Genomic DNA, 14,595 nt, shown 5'->3' on the forward strand with positions numbered 1-14,595 from the left:
CTTACTGAAGGAGGTAGCTAAGAAACCTGAAATTTGTCTTTCATATTTTGGAAGTGTCTGTGACTAAGATGCTGTATGAGGTTATAGGCACAGCCTGTTATTTTTCTCTCCAAGAATTTTCTCTGCTCTGAGTGGAAAATTTCTCACTTTCTATGTGTATTGTTTTGTGTCCTTGTGGGAGCATGGTTTGTGATGATGAGAAAAGAAATTTTCCATTTGGAATCTACTATAATACTGTAGAATAAATTTTATTTTGTTTTGTTTTATCCTGGGATAATATAGTGTGTGGATGCACATAATGCAGTCTTTACTGGCATTCTTCTTATAGTTCAGACTCCATGTTTGAACAGCTTTGGTGTTTTTAGTTTTAATTTTTTCTTCATCTTTTTTTACATTTGAATTATGAAGTGATGCAGAGTTTAATGTTGTGTCCTCATTGTGAAATCTGTACTCTTGGATCAGAGCAGATTCCTTTGGAATCATTACCTCATCTATGCCTGTGAGCTAGCATTATGTTTTTTCCCCTTGGAAAACCTGAAAATATCTATTCCCCCCACCTCCCCTTTTTGGGAATAAAGGGACTGTGTTTAATTTTATTTGTATGTTTATCCACAATACACAGTTTTAGCCATTTGATCCTTTCAGCAGCCCCACAAGGTCATTATTATGTTGCAGTTGAAGAAACTGAGGCTTATTGGCAAGTGATGCAGCCAGCACTCAATGTTTCTTAAAATTCGAAGTCCACATTCTTTATATCACAGCTGTCAATCTTTTTCTACTGGAATAACAGGACTTGCCTATTTGCTCTTGCAATTAATACATATTTTATATTCGTGAAGCATATTTTTTCCCTCGTGGTATTTTCAGAAAGTCTTAAAACTATCAGCCCACTTTAAAGATTGTTATAAATGTTTATTTTTATTTCAAATTGGGTATGGGAACTCTGACACTTAATTGATAAGGACTTGCCCCCAAGTCAGCCTCCTATGCTGGGAGTGAACCAGTTTTGCCTTTGTCCAGGAAAACTTTTTCTGTCTAACCAGAAGAGATTGTCAGATTTCAAATGCCATCTGTGATAGACTGAAAGTTTTATAAATGATGGTAAGGCAGTGGGAGGGGATAGAAGATGTTGGTCAGTTAAAACTTTAATTTTAGGGTGATGTTTTCTCTTTTTCCTTTTTTTCTTTTCTTTTTCAGGTTCATTTTGCTACTGCTTCTTTGTTTACTTTTAAGGCTGAAAACTTAGGGGTCTCTGGGACAGATAGAGAGAGGAACCTAAGATAGCATTTTGATAACCTAAAACACAAAAACTTTTATTAAAATAATGAATTTGAAATGTCTAAAAACTTTATCAAATTCCAAAGCAAATTGCAGAGGAAACAAAAGTTTAGAAAATAAGTGTTGAATTTAAATAAGCATAGGTGCTAAAATTTTATGGTCTTTAGTAATATAAATTTTTATAGTGCAAAAGTTTATAAAATGTTTTCCACGTGTACACAATACATGTCAATTGTCAGAGCCAAGGATCCAACTAATACCTTCTGAACTGTTCCTTGTTGAGTGTAGCTCCACTGTCTCCCCTATAAGGAGATTGGCTGGCTTTTTAGCTCCTAGAGAATGAAAAATAAATCAAAACATGCACACACATCTACCTAAAAATTTAAAAACATATAAATAATATGTATGTATATATATATATGCATATGTTTTTGTATATGCATATATGTGTATTTATTCATATGAATATATATTCAGTATGTAAATTTTTAAAAAGGCATCAGTGGACTGCACTGGTGGTCCAGTGGTTAAGGCTCCATGCTCCCAATGCAGGGGGCATGAGTTTGATCCCTGGCTGGGCAAGATCCCACATGCCGAGGCCAGAAAAAAACAAAAAAATCCCCAAAAAGCATCAGTGCCATCTGCAATGGAGAAAACTAGCCTTTAGCTTCATAGAACAGAAATTACCCTATTCCCAGAATTTGGTCCCGGACTAATTAGACATTTCTAAGACTGTGTTTATGTCAGACCTAATTACTTGATTTGAGATTTGCATTAAGGAAGACAATACAGTCATACACACCTTGGAGATATTGTGGGTTCAGTTCTAGACAACTGCAGTAAAGTGAATATTGCAATAAAGTGAGTCACACGAATTCTTTGGTTTCCCAGTGTATATAAAAGTTATGTGTACACTATATTGTAGTGTTCTTTAAGTATGCAATGGTATTACGTCTACAAAAAATGTGCATACCTTAATTTAAACATACTTTATTGCTAAAAAATGCTAACCATGATCTGACAACACAGGGTTGCCACAAACCTTCAATTTCTAAAAAAGTGCAATATCTGCAAAGCGCAGTAAAGGCAAGTGCAAATAAAACAAGGTATACCTGTGGATATATAGGTTGGAAGAGCTTTCTTATTGGTCAAATGATACAAAACATACAATTTATTGGGCAGTCATGACCAATATCTCTATTTTGGGTTATCTCCCAGAAAATCACACTGAGCAAAATGTATTTTTTGCTTGTAGATTTGTTTATATTTAGGGACAAAGCCAGTAAATTTTTTCTAGTCATGAAAGCAATACTTACTTTTGTTATACAGTTGACTCAGAATGTTTGTAATGAATCCAAAGGAGCAGAAAACTCTTTCCATGAAACGATTCATCCTGGAAAACTGAAAAAGACAGATAATTTTTTTGTTTAGAGATTTTAAAGAGATTTACCCGAGAACATCTCTAATAATAAGAAAAAAAAAATCTGTGTTTCTTTTTATTTTCCTTAAAAAATTCTTTTCTTGAGGTAACATTTATTGATGCTTATTGGGTATTTTTACCAATACATTTTCTTCTCAGGTGTATCCAAAGGATTTAAAAAAAAAAAAAGCTGACACAGTTTGTTTCATATTTCAAGATGAGAAACTTTTCAGAGTTGATTTAGATGTGACTTGAAACTGAAGCTTTTCATGGAAAGTATGACATAGTATCTTTAGTGGCATAAATTGCTCTATAATTTTATCCTTATCTGTAATTATTTCCTAGATATCTAGATTTAATTTTAAAATAACTATGGTTTTGTTTTATGTTTTTATGAGTAGATTATATGAAATACCAGAAGTAATTTTCATTAAAATATCCTGTTTTAGGTTTCAGATTATCTTGAAGTAATCAAGGAACCAATGGATTTATCAACAGTAATCACTAAAATTGATAAGCATAATTACCTGACTGCTAAGGATTTCCTGAAAGATATTGACCTCATCTGTAGCAATGCTTTAGAGTACAATCCAGATAAGGACCCAGGAGGTAAGGATGCACTGGGCAAGGTTGACTTTGGTGATCAATGAGAAGATAGTTTAAAATTTAAATAAAGCTTGCCTATATTTCAGATAGATAAATTAATCTTAATGACATATTACTGTATTTAGAAACTTCTTGATGAGGAACTAATAATATACTTAAATATTTAATTATTAAATTCATTTGTTAAATTACTAAATAATATATTTAAATTAGAGGATTTTATTCTTTTTTAAAAGATTTTATTGATGTATAGTTGATTTACAATGTTGTGTTTAATTTCTGCTGTACGGCAAAATGACTCAATTATACATATATATATATTCTTTTTCATATTCTTTTCCATTATGGTTTATCACAAGATGTTGAGTGTAGTTCCCTGTGCTATACAGTAGGATCTTGTCGTTTATCCATCCTATATATAATATTTGCTAATTCATTTATTATTAGATAATATATTTAGATTAGAGGATTTTATTATTCTAAGTGTTGTGTTCAGGGTTTAGTTTCTTGATTTACCTTTCACTTTTTATACTTAGATTCTTATTTTTTTCAGGTAAAATGGAAAACTGAATAGTTGAGAATTTAAGATTTATTTATTTAGTCAACATCACCAGTGCTGATAAACACTGGTAATTTCGAATTTGTGGAAACTTACTGTGGATAAGTTTACTTATCAAAAGACCCCCTTTAGGTAGACAGACGTTATCTGTTCTATAGACTGCATGTATTTTTATATAATTTTATTATTTTACTCTTAATCCCACCCTGTACTCAAATCTGTAGTCCCAACTCTGTTAATGCCCTCCAGGGGAGACCTCCAGGAATAATCTGTAGTTAAACAAGATGAATTTATTGATACATTGTAATAAAGGAGAATGTATATCATGGGGAGCCATATAGGATTTGAGCTAGCGTTAAGTGATTTTGGGGAGGGTTTAAGGAAGTAGGGCTTTGCAGTGGATTAGATGCTCTTAGGAAGTGGGAATAATTGGGGCACTAGGTATTTTAAGAACCTGGAAGGCAAGAAGAATGGAGCAAGGCTAAAGTTGTGATTGGTAAAGAAGCGGCAGTCATTCATCTTACCCAGGATAGGATTATATTTGGTTATTTTTGTGGTTAGGACAGTGTTCATACTTATGTCTGTGTTCAGACATGATTATGGAGTGGTCTTGTTTTTATTTTGATCCATCATGGTCACAGAGTGGTGTTCTGTAAAATTGTTTATGTTTTTTTTTTTCTTTTCATTTTTTAAAATTATTTATTTTGCTGTGTCGCGTCTTAATTGCAGCACACAGGATCTTCGTTGCGTTGTGCGGGCTTCTCTCTAGTTGTGGCACATGGGCTTCAGAGCATGCGGGCTCAGTAGTTGCGGCACGTGGGATTAGTTGCCCTAAGGCATGTGGAATCTCAGTACCCCGACCAGGGATGGAACCTGCATCCTCTGCATTGGAAGGCAGATTCTTAACTCCTGGACCACCAGGGAAGTCCCTAAAATTGTTTTTATGTTTCATATGAATACACCAAGGCCTGGCTGATAGTGCCAGGCCCTTTCCCAGCAGGCAGGGGTCATTACTCTATTTCTCACTCTGTTGAGAATTCTGTTTCTTCAACAGATGATATACAAGTAAGATGCTTTTTTTTTTTTTTTTTTTTTCTTTTTTTTTCTTCGGTACGTGGGCCTCTCACTGTTGTGGCCTCTCCCGTTGCGGAGCACAGGCTCCAGACACGCAGGCTCAGTGGCAGTGGCTCACGGGCCTAGCCGCTCCGCGACAGGTGAGATCTTCCCGGACCGGGGCACGAACCACGTCCCCTGCATCGGCAGGCAGACTCTCAACCACTGCGCCACCAGGGAAGCCCAAGATGCTTTTTATTTTTAAAAAATTAATGCAGACTTTCAGTTATCTAAAGATATTCAGAATTCAGTTTCTGCTTTATGTCTGTATTTATGGGCAGTGGTTCTTAACTCAGGCCACCTGTTAGAATGACTTGGATTTCTCATTTCTACATGAAGTTAAGTATTTCTTGTCTTAGTTTAGACCACAGTAAATTGCATACTTTAATTCCAAGTTAAGAGGCAGAATGAACTTTTATATAGCTACTCTTGGTATCTAACAGTTTTTAAGCTTTGTATCAGGACATTTATATCTTGTTGTTGTTTAGTTTTTTTTTTTTTTTTTTTTTTTACTTTTCACTGTATATCATAGAAAAATTTATGAGGATAAAAACAAAGAAAATTAAAGCAACCTATAATCCTGTTACCTAGTGTTTTCTTTCTTTTTCTTTCCCTCTCTCCCTCCCTCCCTCTCTCTCTGCCACACACACATGCACAGATATTATATATGAAATACATGTATGAATAATATTTTTACTAAAATGAAAATATAACTCTTGTAAACATTTTCATTCATGTAATATTTTGTGAAAAGGTTATGAGTTAATGTATTTTTACCACATAATTTTTATCATATGGATGTATTATAGTAGCTACTACCCTGTTGTTGGACATATTAGATTTTTTAGCTTTTTTCTCTATTATAACACTGATGAATATGGCATAAATTTTATGTATATCCTTAATTATTTCCTGAAGATAAATTCCTTAAAGTGAAATTTCTGGATCAAAGATTGTATAATAATCTCTTTTAAGGCTTTTAAACTGTGTTGTTAAAATTTTCTCACAATTTAAAAAATCTTCTAGCAGCATCAGGGTCACTTGTTAACCAATATAGCAGTTTTGTGGGACTGAGAGAATCTCCTTTTCAGTGTAGATGGCATCAGCAACAGGGCCACAGTTTGGCTAGTAAAGAATGGGCTGGATGTCAGTCTCCTTTGATTCCCTTGCTGCGTTCTTGGTGAAGGTACAGTTGCACAAGTGTCTATATAGTGGCCTTGAGCAGTGTGTGAGAGTACTTGAGTGCCTACACTCTCATCCTGTTAGTTTTTTAAGACATAGAGGTTACTGAAACTGTGCAGTAGGTAAGGAGAGCCTGGGCTTTGGATGTACACCTGGGCTTCAGTCCCAGTTTTATTTCCTAGTTTAACTTGATCAAGTTAAGTCCTCTAAATTTTACTTCCCTTATCTGCAAATGGGGATAATTATAGTACTCTTGTCACTGGGTAGTTGTAAGGATTAGATGAGAAAATGTATTAGGTTAAACCTTATGAAACTGCCATTTTCATGTGGTTCAACTTGAATATGTTAGGCCCTTAGCATAGTGCCTGAGATGTGAGAAGTATTCTGTAAAGATTAGTCATTCATATATTTATTCTTGTTATCATTATTATTTAAATTATGCTTTAATTTTTTATAAATTGTTTCCTTAGTGGGTACCTACATATTTGCTTTAGAATGACCCTTTGTACTTATTAGTATATTCCCTGGACCACATTTAAAATTTAATCCTATTTTGGAACAAATCTAGGGACTGATAGTGAAAAATGAATTTGAGCGGTTAGAAAAAGCCAGTAGAAAGGATCAATCCAGATTCTCCCCCCACCCCGCCCCATGTAACTTAATTATAACCACATTGAAATAATATTGCTTTTATGAAAGAAGCAATGATTTCTGGTGCATAATAACCTTTTACTACAGAATGCAGTTGTATAATCAAAGAATATGGCTCTATCTCACAGTTAGAGTTGCCATGATACACTTGTAACTTCATTTCTTCACTGTTTTACATGCAAAAAGTGTCATATAATTCAAAAGCATGATTTCGGCTCTGTTCAGATTTTTTCATATCTTCAGTCAAGAGCCCTTTTTTTCTTCTTAGCAACAGAACAACTTGTTATGTATTAGGAAAATAACCTCAGGGTCTGTTGTGTAGCAAGTGGAAATTACATGAATGTTGTATTACTTTTATAAGCTCCCATGAGTATTTGAAAGCTTACAGTGTTCTGTTTTGCAGAACACTTGGCCATTTGGGGAAAAAAACTAGCATGTACATAGAAGACAAAAGCCAACATTTTGGAAGCTGTACATGTTGCCTAAGTGTTTACCCAGATTCTCCCTTGAGGATAAAGTGGACAAAAATTAAATATGTTAGCCAGAAGAATTTTAGTTTGTAGGTTCTAAATGTGGCTAGTATCAGATATTTGATCTAATTACTATCTTATAAATATGTGATATATTTTATGTTTAACTGTTCCCCATTCTTTGTCTTGTACCACATGCCCCCCCTAGCCCTCAAGTGCATTTGCATACATACCCTCATTTAGCTAATTTTGATGAAATTTCAGCCCTAGTCTTGTAGTATTCTCAAAATCTTCTGTTTTGCACCAGTTGTTTAGGAATAAAGCTCACAGATTCAGCTTTTGGAGCCCTCTATGGGCTATGCTTCAGTCAAACTCATTCATATTTTCTATTAGTATTTGTAAGTATCATGTGCTGTTACTGAGCTGAGTGCTTAGAGTACTGTGACAGTCCTTGCCTCTTGAGATGGAGATATTCAAATCAGTAATACATATTGAATAATTACTATGTGACAGACCTTATGCTATATGTTATAGTATTAATTTGCTAGGACTTCCTTAACAAAATACCACAGACTGCGTGGCTTAAACAACAGAAATTGATTTACCCATAGTTCTGGAGGCTAAAAGTCTAAAATCAAGGTGTCGGCAGATTTGGTTTCTTCTGAAGCCTTTTTCCTTTGTTTTCGGAGGCTGCCTTCTTGCTGTGTCCTCACATGGTCTTTTCTTTGTGTCCATGCACCCCTGGTGTCTCTTGTGTGTGTCCAAATTTCCTCTCCTTATAAGTACACAAGTCAGATTAGATTAGGGCCTACTCTTATGACCATCTTTTACCTTGATTACTTCTTTAAAGTCTACTCCAAATGCAGTAACATTCTGAGATATTAGGGGTTATAGTCTCAACATACGAATTTTGGGGAAGAACACAGTTCAGCCCATAACAGTTAATAAATAAGCCACAGTCCTTCCTATCTAGAAACTCACTGTTTTATAGGAATGACAAATATCTAACTATTGGTAATTGTAATAGATTATTAAGGTGTAGAGATAGCATAGAGGTGGCGATTTTGAATTTTGTCTTGAGGCAGCAGCAGACGATTGTAATGCAGTTTCATAAGGTGTGTATTAGATATATGTACAGTGTGAGTAGAGCACAGAGGTGAAGACACTGGAGATGAACAAGATTAAAAAGGGCATTCATTTTAGGCTGAGAAAAGTAGTGTACAAAGGTATAAAAAAAAAGAATATGGCTGGAAAGTAGAGTGTCTGTGGAGGAGTTAGTGAGAAATTCACTCACTTCTCCACTCACTGAATCTCCGTTTACTGAGCATCCGTTTATGAAATATTTTCTGTGTGTAAATTGTGTTCAGTGCTGGAGATATGCAGCTCTGGCCTGAGAGATGCCTAAAGGCTTCTTAGCGGGGAGTCCTGTAGATAAATAAATGTCATACTAAGTTCCCTATCTTCATTTGATCCTGTGTAAGGATTTCAGAGTTAATTGTCTAGATGATAAGGGGCCACTGGTTGGTTTTGAGACAGAAAGTGATTTGATTTGATTTGCATTTAAGAGTATAGTATTATAGGCAGTATCAAAGGTCAAGGGAATGATGAGATGGAGGTTGGAAGACCAATTAAGATTTTCACTTGTGGGGAATTCCCTGGCCGTCCAGTGGTTAGGACTCAGCGTGTTCACTGCTGGGGCCCAGGTTCAATCCCTGGTCAGGGCACTAAGATCCCACAAACTGCGTGGCGTGGCCAAAAAAAAAAAAAGATTCACTTGATATGGCAGCATAGATTGAACATAGGGGGCTTAGTGACCAACCAATTATGTATGACCGACAGAAATCTAGAATGACATCTGAGTTTTTGTGGTCTCGGTGTTAGGAATCTGACAAGTAAACCAATGGAGGAACAGGTTTATGGGCAGTATGCTAAGTTTAATTTTGGGTGTGTTAATGTAAGTTACCTCTGGTACACCCAGATAAAATGCAGACATTGTATAGTAGTTGTATATGGGGGTTCAGAGATAGAAGTTTGAGTAAGAGACCTGGTTGGAGTCATAAGTGTATAGGGGTGAATGAGATCACATAGGCAGTAAACAGAATGAAAAGAGAGGGGAGCCTAGAAGGAACCCTCCTCAAGGGAATATGGGTCCCAATTCTCAATTTAAGTCTCAGTCTTACTGTTGGTACTTCCAGTACCTTTGTTAAATGTGTTGCCTCTGCTGAGAGTGTGTACATTCGTTCTTTCTTTCTTTTTTCTTTTTTTCATTCTTTCTTTCTAAATCAGTTTTGTTGAGAAGTAAGTTATATACAAGAAAACCTAGTGCATCACTTTTAAAACCATGCTTATCTTTTAAAATCCCACTTATCCTTCAAGGAATATTAAATGCTATGCTCATGAAAGTTTTTTCCGATTTCCTTCCAGTTACAAGTAATCCCTTTGTCTTGGAATCATAACACTATGCAACTTTTCTGAGACACTTATTCCTTTCTTTTATTTCCTGGAGTGATTACTTATTTACATATCCTTATCCTGTATTTTAGACTCTAAGCTGATTGAGAACAGGATCTGTATAGACATCTTGTATGGAGCATATTCTTAATAAATGTGACCAGTGAGTAAATTTTATGAATGTCCTCTTCTTATATACTAACTGAAGGAGTCTCAGAGTACATAGAAATTATAAAATGGAGGCATAATAACATAATGCAGATATGAACCAGTAAATACAGTAAAATTTCTTATTTATGAAATGATTTAGGATGAAAAATCATCCCATAAAAATCAGTTTTAAAAAAAATATTATTGGGCTTCCCTGGTGGCGCAGTGGTTGAGAGTCTGCCTGCCGATGCAGGGAACACGGGTTCGTGCCCTAGTCCGGGAGGATCCCACATGCCGCGGAGCGGCTGGGCCCCTGAGCCATGGCTGCTGAGCCTGCGCGTCCAGAGCCTGTGCTCCGCAACAGGAGAGGCCACAGCAGTGAGAGGCCCGCGTACCGCAAAATAAATAAATAAATAAATAAAATAATAATAAATATATATATATAATTAATCTTTCTTAATAATTTTGTTGAAAAAAACCCAGCTAATATACTTCTGTTCACCTACAAAAGAAACATAGACACATTGAAATACCTTCATAAAAGTAGTGATTGTATTAATTTTATTAATACTTATCAATTTATTCTAATAGCCATTACTTTTTATTGAAGGCAAAACTAGGTGGTAATATCTTTATTTTATAGATATAAGGAGATTGGGTCTCAGAGAGGTTATGTAATTTGTGTACAAACCCACAAATATTACATGGCACAACTGAATGGATAGTGATCTGTCTTAACTTCAAAGCGAGTTATGTATGGGGTTTTTCTGCTATGCTTATGTTACTTTTAAATTTCATGGATTTGGAGAATCTTAAGATTTTAACGTGTGAGACAAAATAAAAGAACTGGTGGTAAATATGTAGCTATTATTCATGTATAATTTTAAAGCAAGGAATTTAAAAGTCTGGTGGCCATGAGAGGGTCTCTGAACAACTACATACAAAATTGTATGTATACTTTTCCACCTTTATCACAAGCTTATAAGATCCAGGATGACTCCCCTACCCCTCAAAAAAGATGAAGATTCAAGATATGGACATATCTTTTAATTTTAATCTGTGAGCTTATAGTTCTATTCTATGTATAAACTTAGACACTGTTCGAAGCTAAGAATGATTAAAAAGAATTGTAATGATAGGCATATTTAAAAAGCATTACCTTGTCAGATGCAGATGCTATTTATTTATTTATTTAGGCTGCTTTGTGTGGCTTGTGGGATCTTATTTCCCTGACCAGGAGTTGAACCTGGGCCCTAAGCAGTGAAAGCATGGAGTCCCAACCACTGGACCGCCAGGGAATTCCCACAGATGTTCTTTATTGTTTATTTATTTTTTTAAAAACTTCTTGGTATTAATTTTTTTTTTTTTTGGCTGTATCGGGTGTTTGTTGCTGAGCATGGACTTTGTCTAGTTGTGGTGAGCGGGGGCTACTCTTCGTTGCGGTGCACGGGCTTCTCATTGGCAGGCGGATTCTTAACCACTTTGCCACCAGGGAAGTCCCCACAGATGCTCTTTAGAATAAATTCCTTGTCCTTCAGATCAGTGGGAAATTTTTATGGAATTCTTTTCTTAATTAATTAATTCATTCTTCTCCCCCCTTTAATTGGGGATGGAATGTGGGTGGGAAGCATGTGTTTAAAAAAAAACATAAAGAAAGATCACTGAGTTATTTTAGAGTATAATGTGCTGGATACGTGACCTTTATATTTAATTTTACCTCTTTTTTTAGCTTTTTTTCAAGCTGAAATGGAAAGCCAGTGGCAGAAAGCTGCTTGGGCTACAAATATCAGCTTGAAAGCATAGCTCCTTCTAAGGATGTTCATTATAGTTTTTTGTTTGTAGTGGTTAAAATTTGAAGGAACTTTCAACTTCCAACAATAGAGCAATAATTTTGAAAAATTAAGGTTCATCTTTCTTTGGATTGTTACATAACCATTAAAATTTGGTTTTCAAAGAATGTTTTAAAATATCAGGAGACTTCTGATTCTGGCCAAGATGGAGTAAAAGGGACTGAATTTCCCCTTCTGCCTGAAACAATGGAGAAAAAAAACTGAACAGAATATTTGAAAAAACAATTTTGAAGACGTTGGATATCAGGAAACGATGGAAATGATCTGTGAAGGATGGGAAACTAACAAGTTGAGCACTATAGTTGCCTGGATAGCTTCCAGACTGTGGTACGGGAAAGAAGAAGCCAGGCAGAGCCTGGAAGTCTCCCTGAATTGCTGGGAATGTAAGAGGCCAAGGTGGATCAAGTTCTCAGGGCAGAGTACCAGGAAGGAGAAAGCTGCACAGAGAGAGCACTCTGGAGATCTGCAGAAGAGCCTCCTCCAGTCTTTAGCTGAATACTGATCAGCACATATGTGTGAGGAAACTACCTGAGGCCGGAGAAAGAGAGGGAATATTCCTTGATGTTTATATAGGGCTAGCAGTAGTGTAGCAAATAGTTAGAGGTGATAAACCAACAAGGAGAAAAACTGAATCATAAAACTGTACACAATCCAAAAGAAGTGAGAAGAAAAGAGGAAAAAGGGAACAAAGAGCATGTGGGACAAGTAGAAAGTAAATAGCAAGCATATTAATAATCACATAAATTATATTAAAAGCAAATGATCCCCTAAACCAGGGATCAACAAACTACAGTCAAACTGACTGCCCGGTTTTGTAAATGAAGTTTTTATAGTTGGAACACAGGCATGCCCATTTGTTTACATGTTGTCTAGGGCTGCTTTTATGCTACAGGGGCGGCTTTGAATACTTGCCAGAGACCTTATGGCTTGAGAAGCCTAAGATATTTACTCTCTGGCCTTATACAGAAACACTTGCTGATACCTGGCTTGAACATCACAAATAAAGGCAGAGAGTGTCTTTTGGATAAAAAAGTAAGACCCAACCATATCCTCCCTACAGGAAGCCCACTTGATGAGACTGACACTCTACCTACTGCACTAATGAGGTTCCTTTACAAGAAACTGACTTCCTTGTTTGTTTAAGGTTATTTAAAAAAAATAACTTATTCATTCATTTTCCTCCCATATACTTTTTAAAAAATTGAGGCATAGCTGATTTATAGTATTATACAAGTAATGATTCAAAATTCTTATAGATTATACTCCATTTAAAGTTATATAAAATATTGGCTATATCCCCTTTGCTGTACATTATATCCTGTAGCATACTTATTTTATACATAGTAGTTTGTACCTCTTAATCCCCTACCCTTATCTTGTCTCTCCCCCTTCCCTCTTTTCACTGGTAACCACTAGTTCTCTATATCTGTGAGTCTGTTTCTGGTTTGTTATATTCATTTGTTTGTTTTATTTTTTAGATTCGACATATAACTGATAACATACAGTATTTGTCTTTCTCTGACTCATTTCACTAAACATAATATCCTACAGGTCTATCCATATTGTCATAAATTGCAAAATTCCATTTTTTTAATGGCTGAGTAGTGTGTGTGTGTGTGTGTGTGTGTGTGTGTGTGTATATATATATATATATATATATATATATATTCCGTATGTGTGTGTATATATATGTATGTGTATATATATATAATCTTCCTTATCCATTCATCTGTTGATGAACACTTATGTTGCTTCTGTATCTTGGCTATTGTAAATAATGCTGCTATTAACATTGGGGTGCATATATCTTTTTGAATTAGTTTTTTTTTTTACAAGAAACCCACTTTAAATATAAAGCTGCAAATAGATTAAAAGCATGAAATACCATAATCCTACCAAGTTGGAGTGATTATATAAATATCAAAGTTGATTTCAGGCTAAAGATACCTGGGTTAAAGAAGATTATTTCATAGTTATCAAGTACACATATAATTCTAAATATTTATTGCTTCTGATAACAGAGCTTTAAAATTCATGAAGCAAAAATTGATGGAACTACAAGGAAAAATAGTGAAATTTGTAATTTCTTGGAGACTTCAATATCCCTCTCCTAAAACTAGATAAGGCTAGTACACGGAAAGTCAGTAAAGATATAGAAGACTTGAACAACCCTATCCATCAACTTTATCTAAGTGATATTTATAGAACACTTTACCCAGTGGCAACATATATACACATTATTTTCAGGTGCACTGGAATGTTCACCAAGATAGAACATATTCTGGGCCACGGAATGAGTCTTATTAAATATAAAAGGATTCAAGTCATACAAAGTATGTTCTTTGACCACAGTGGAATTAAATTAGAAATCAATAAAAAAGGTTATTTGGAAAAGATATTTGGAAACTAAATACCACGCTTCTAAATAACTCCATGGATCAAGGAAGAAATCAGAAGAGAAGTTTAAAAATTATTAAAGTGGATAAAATGAAAATATAAAAACTTACAAGGTGCAGCTAATGCATTACTTAGGCGGAAATTTATAGCACTAAATACTTAAATTAGAAAAGAAGAAAAGTCTCAAATCACTGACCTGAGCTCCCAACTTGAGAAACTAGGAAACAGAGAGCAAATGAAACCCGAAGTAAGCAAAAGAAAGGAAGTAATAAAGATCTGAGCAGATCAATAAAATAGTAAACAGGAAAAAAAATTGAGAAAACCAAGGAAACCCAAAGCTGGTTCTTTTAGAAGATTGGTAATTGATAAATCTCTAGTGGAGCTGGTCAGGATAACGAGAAGTCACAAATTACCATTAACAAGAATGAAGGAGGTAACATTACTACATATTCTACATATATTAAGAGA

At 35.1% G+C, this 14,595-nt stretch overlaps 1 protein-coding gene across 6 annotated transcripts in view; it reads left to right on the forward strand.

Moving 5' to 3' along the window:
• ATAD2B (ATPase family AAA domain containing 2B) overlaps nucleotides 1-14,595 on the forward strand; it is a 151,144-nt gene that overhangs the window by 108,290 nt on the left and 28,259 nt on the right. For all 6 annotated transcript variants that reach the window (XR_013831073.1, XR_013831074.1, XM_079940979.1 and 3 more), the window contains exon 22: nucleotides 3,148-3,307. Coding sequence is in view for 4 of the 6 variants with exons in the window: in XM_079940979.1 (XP_079797105.1) it covers nucleotides 3,148-3,307 (160 nt within the window). In the remaining 2 variants the exon portion in view is untranslated. The remainder of the gene's footprint in view (nucleotides 1-3,147; nucleotides 3,308-14,595) is intronic.

Source organism: Stenella coeruleoalba, assembly GCF_951394435.1.
Source record: "Stenella coeruleoalba genome assembly, chromosome: 13".
NCBI lineage: Eukaryota > Metazoa > Chordata > Mammalia > Artiodactyla > Delphinidae > Stenella > Stenella coeruleoalba.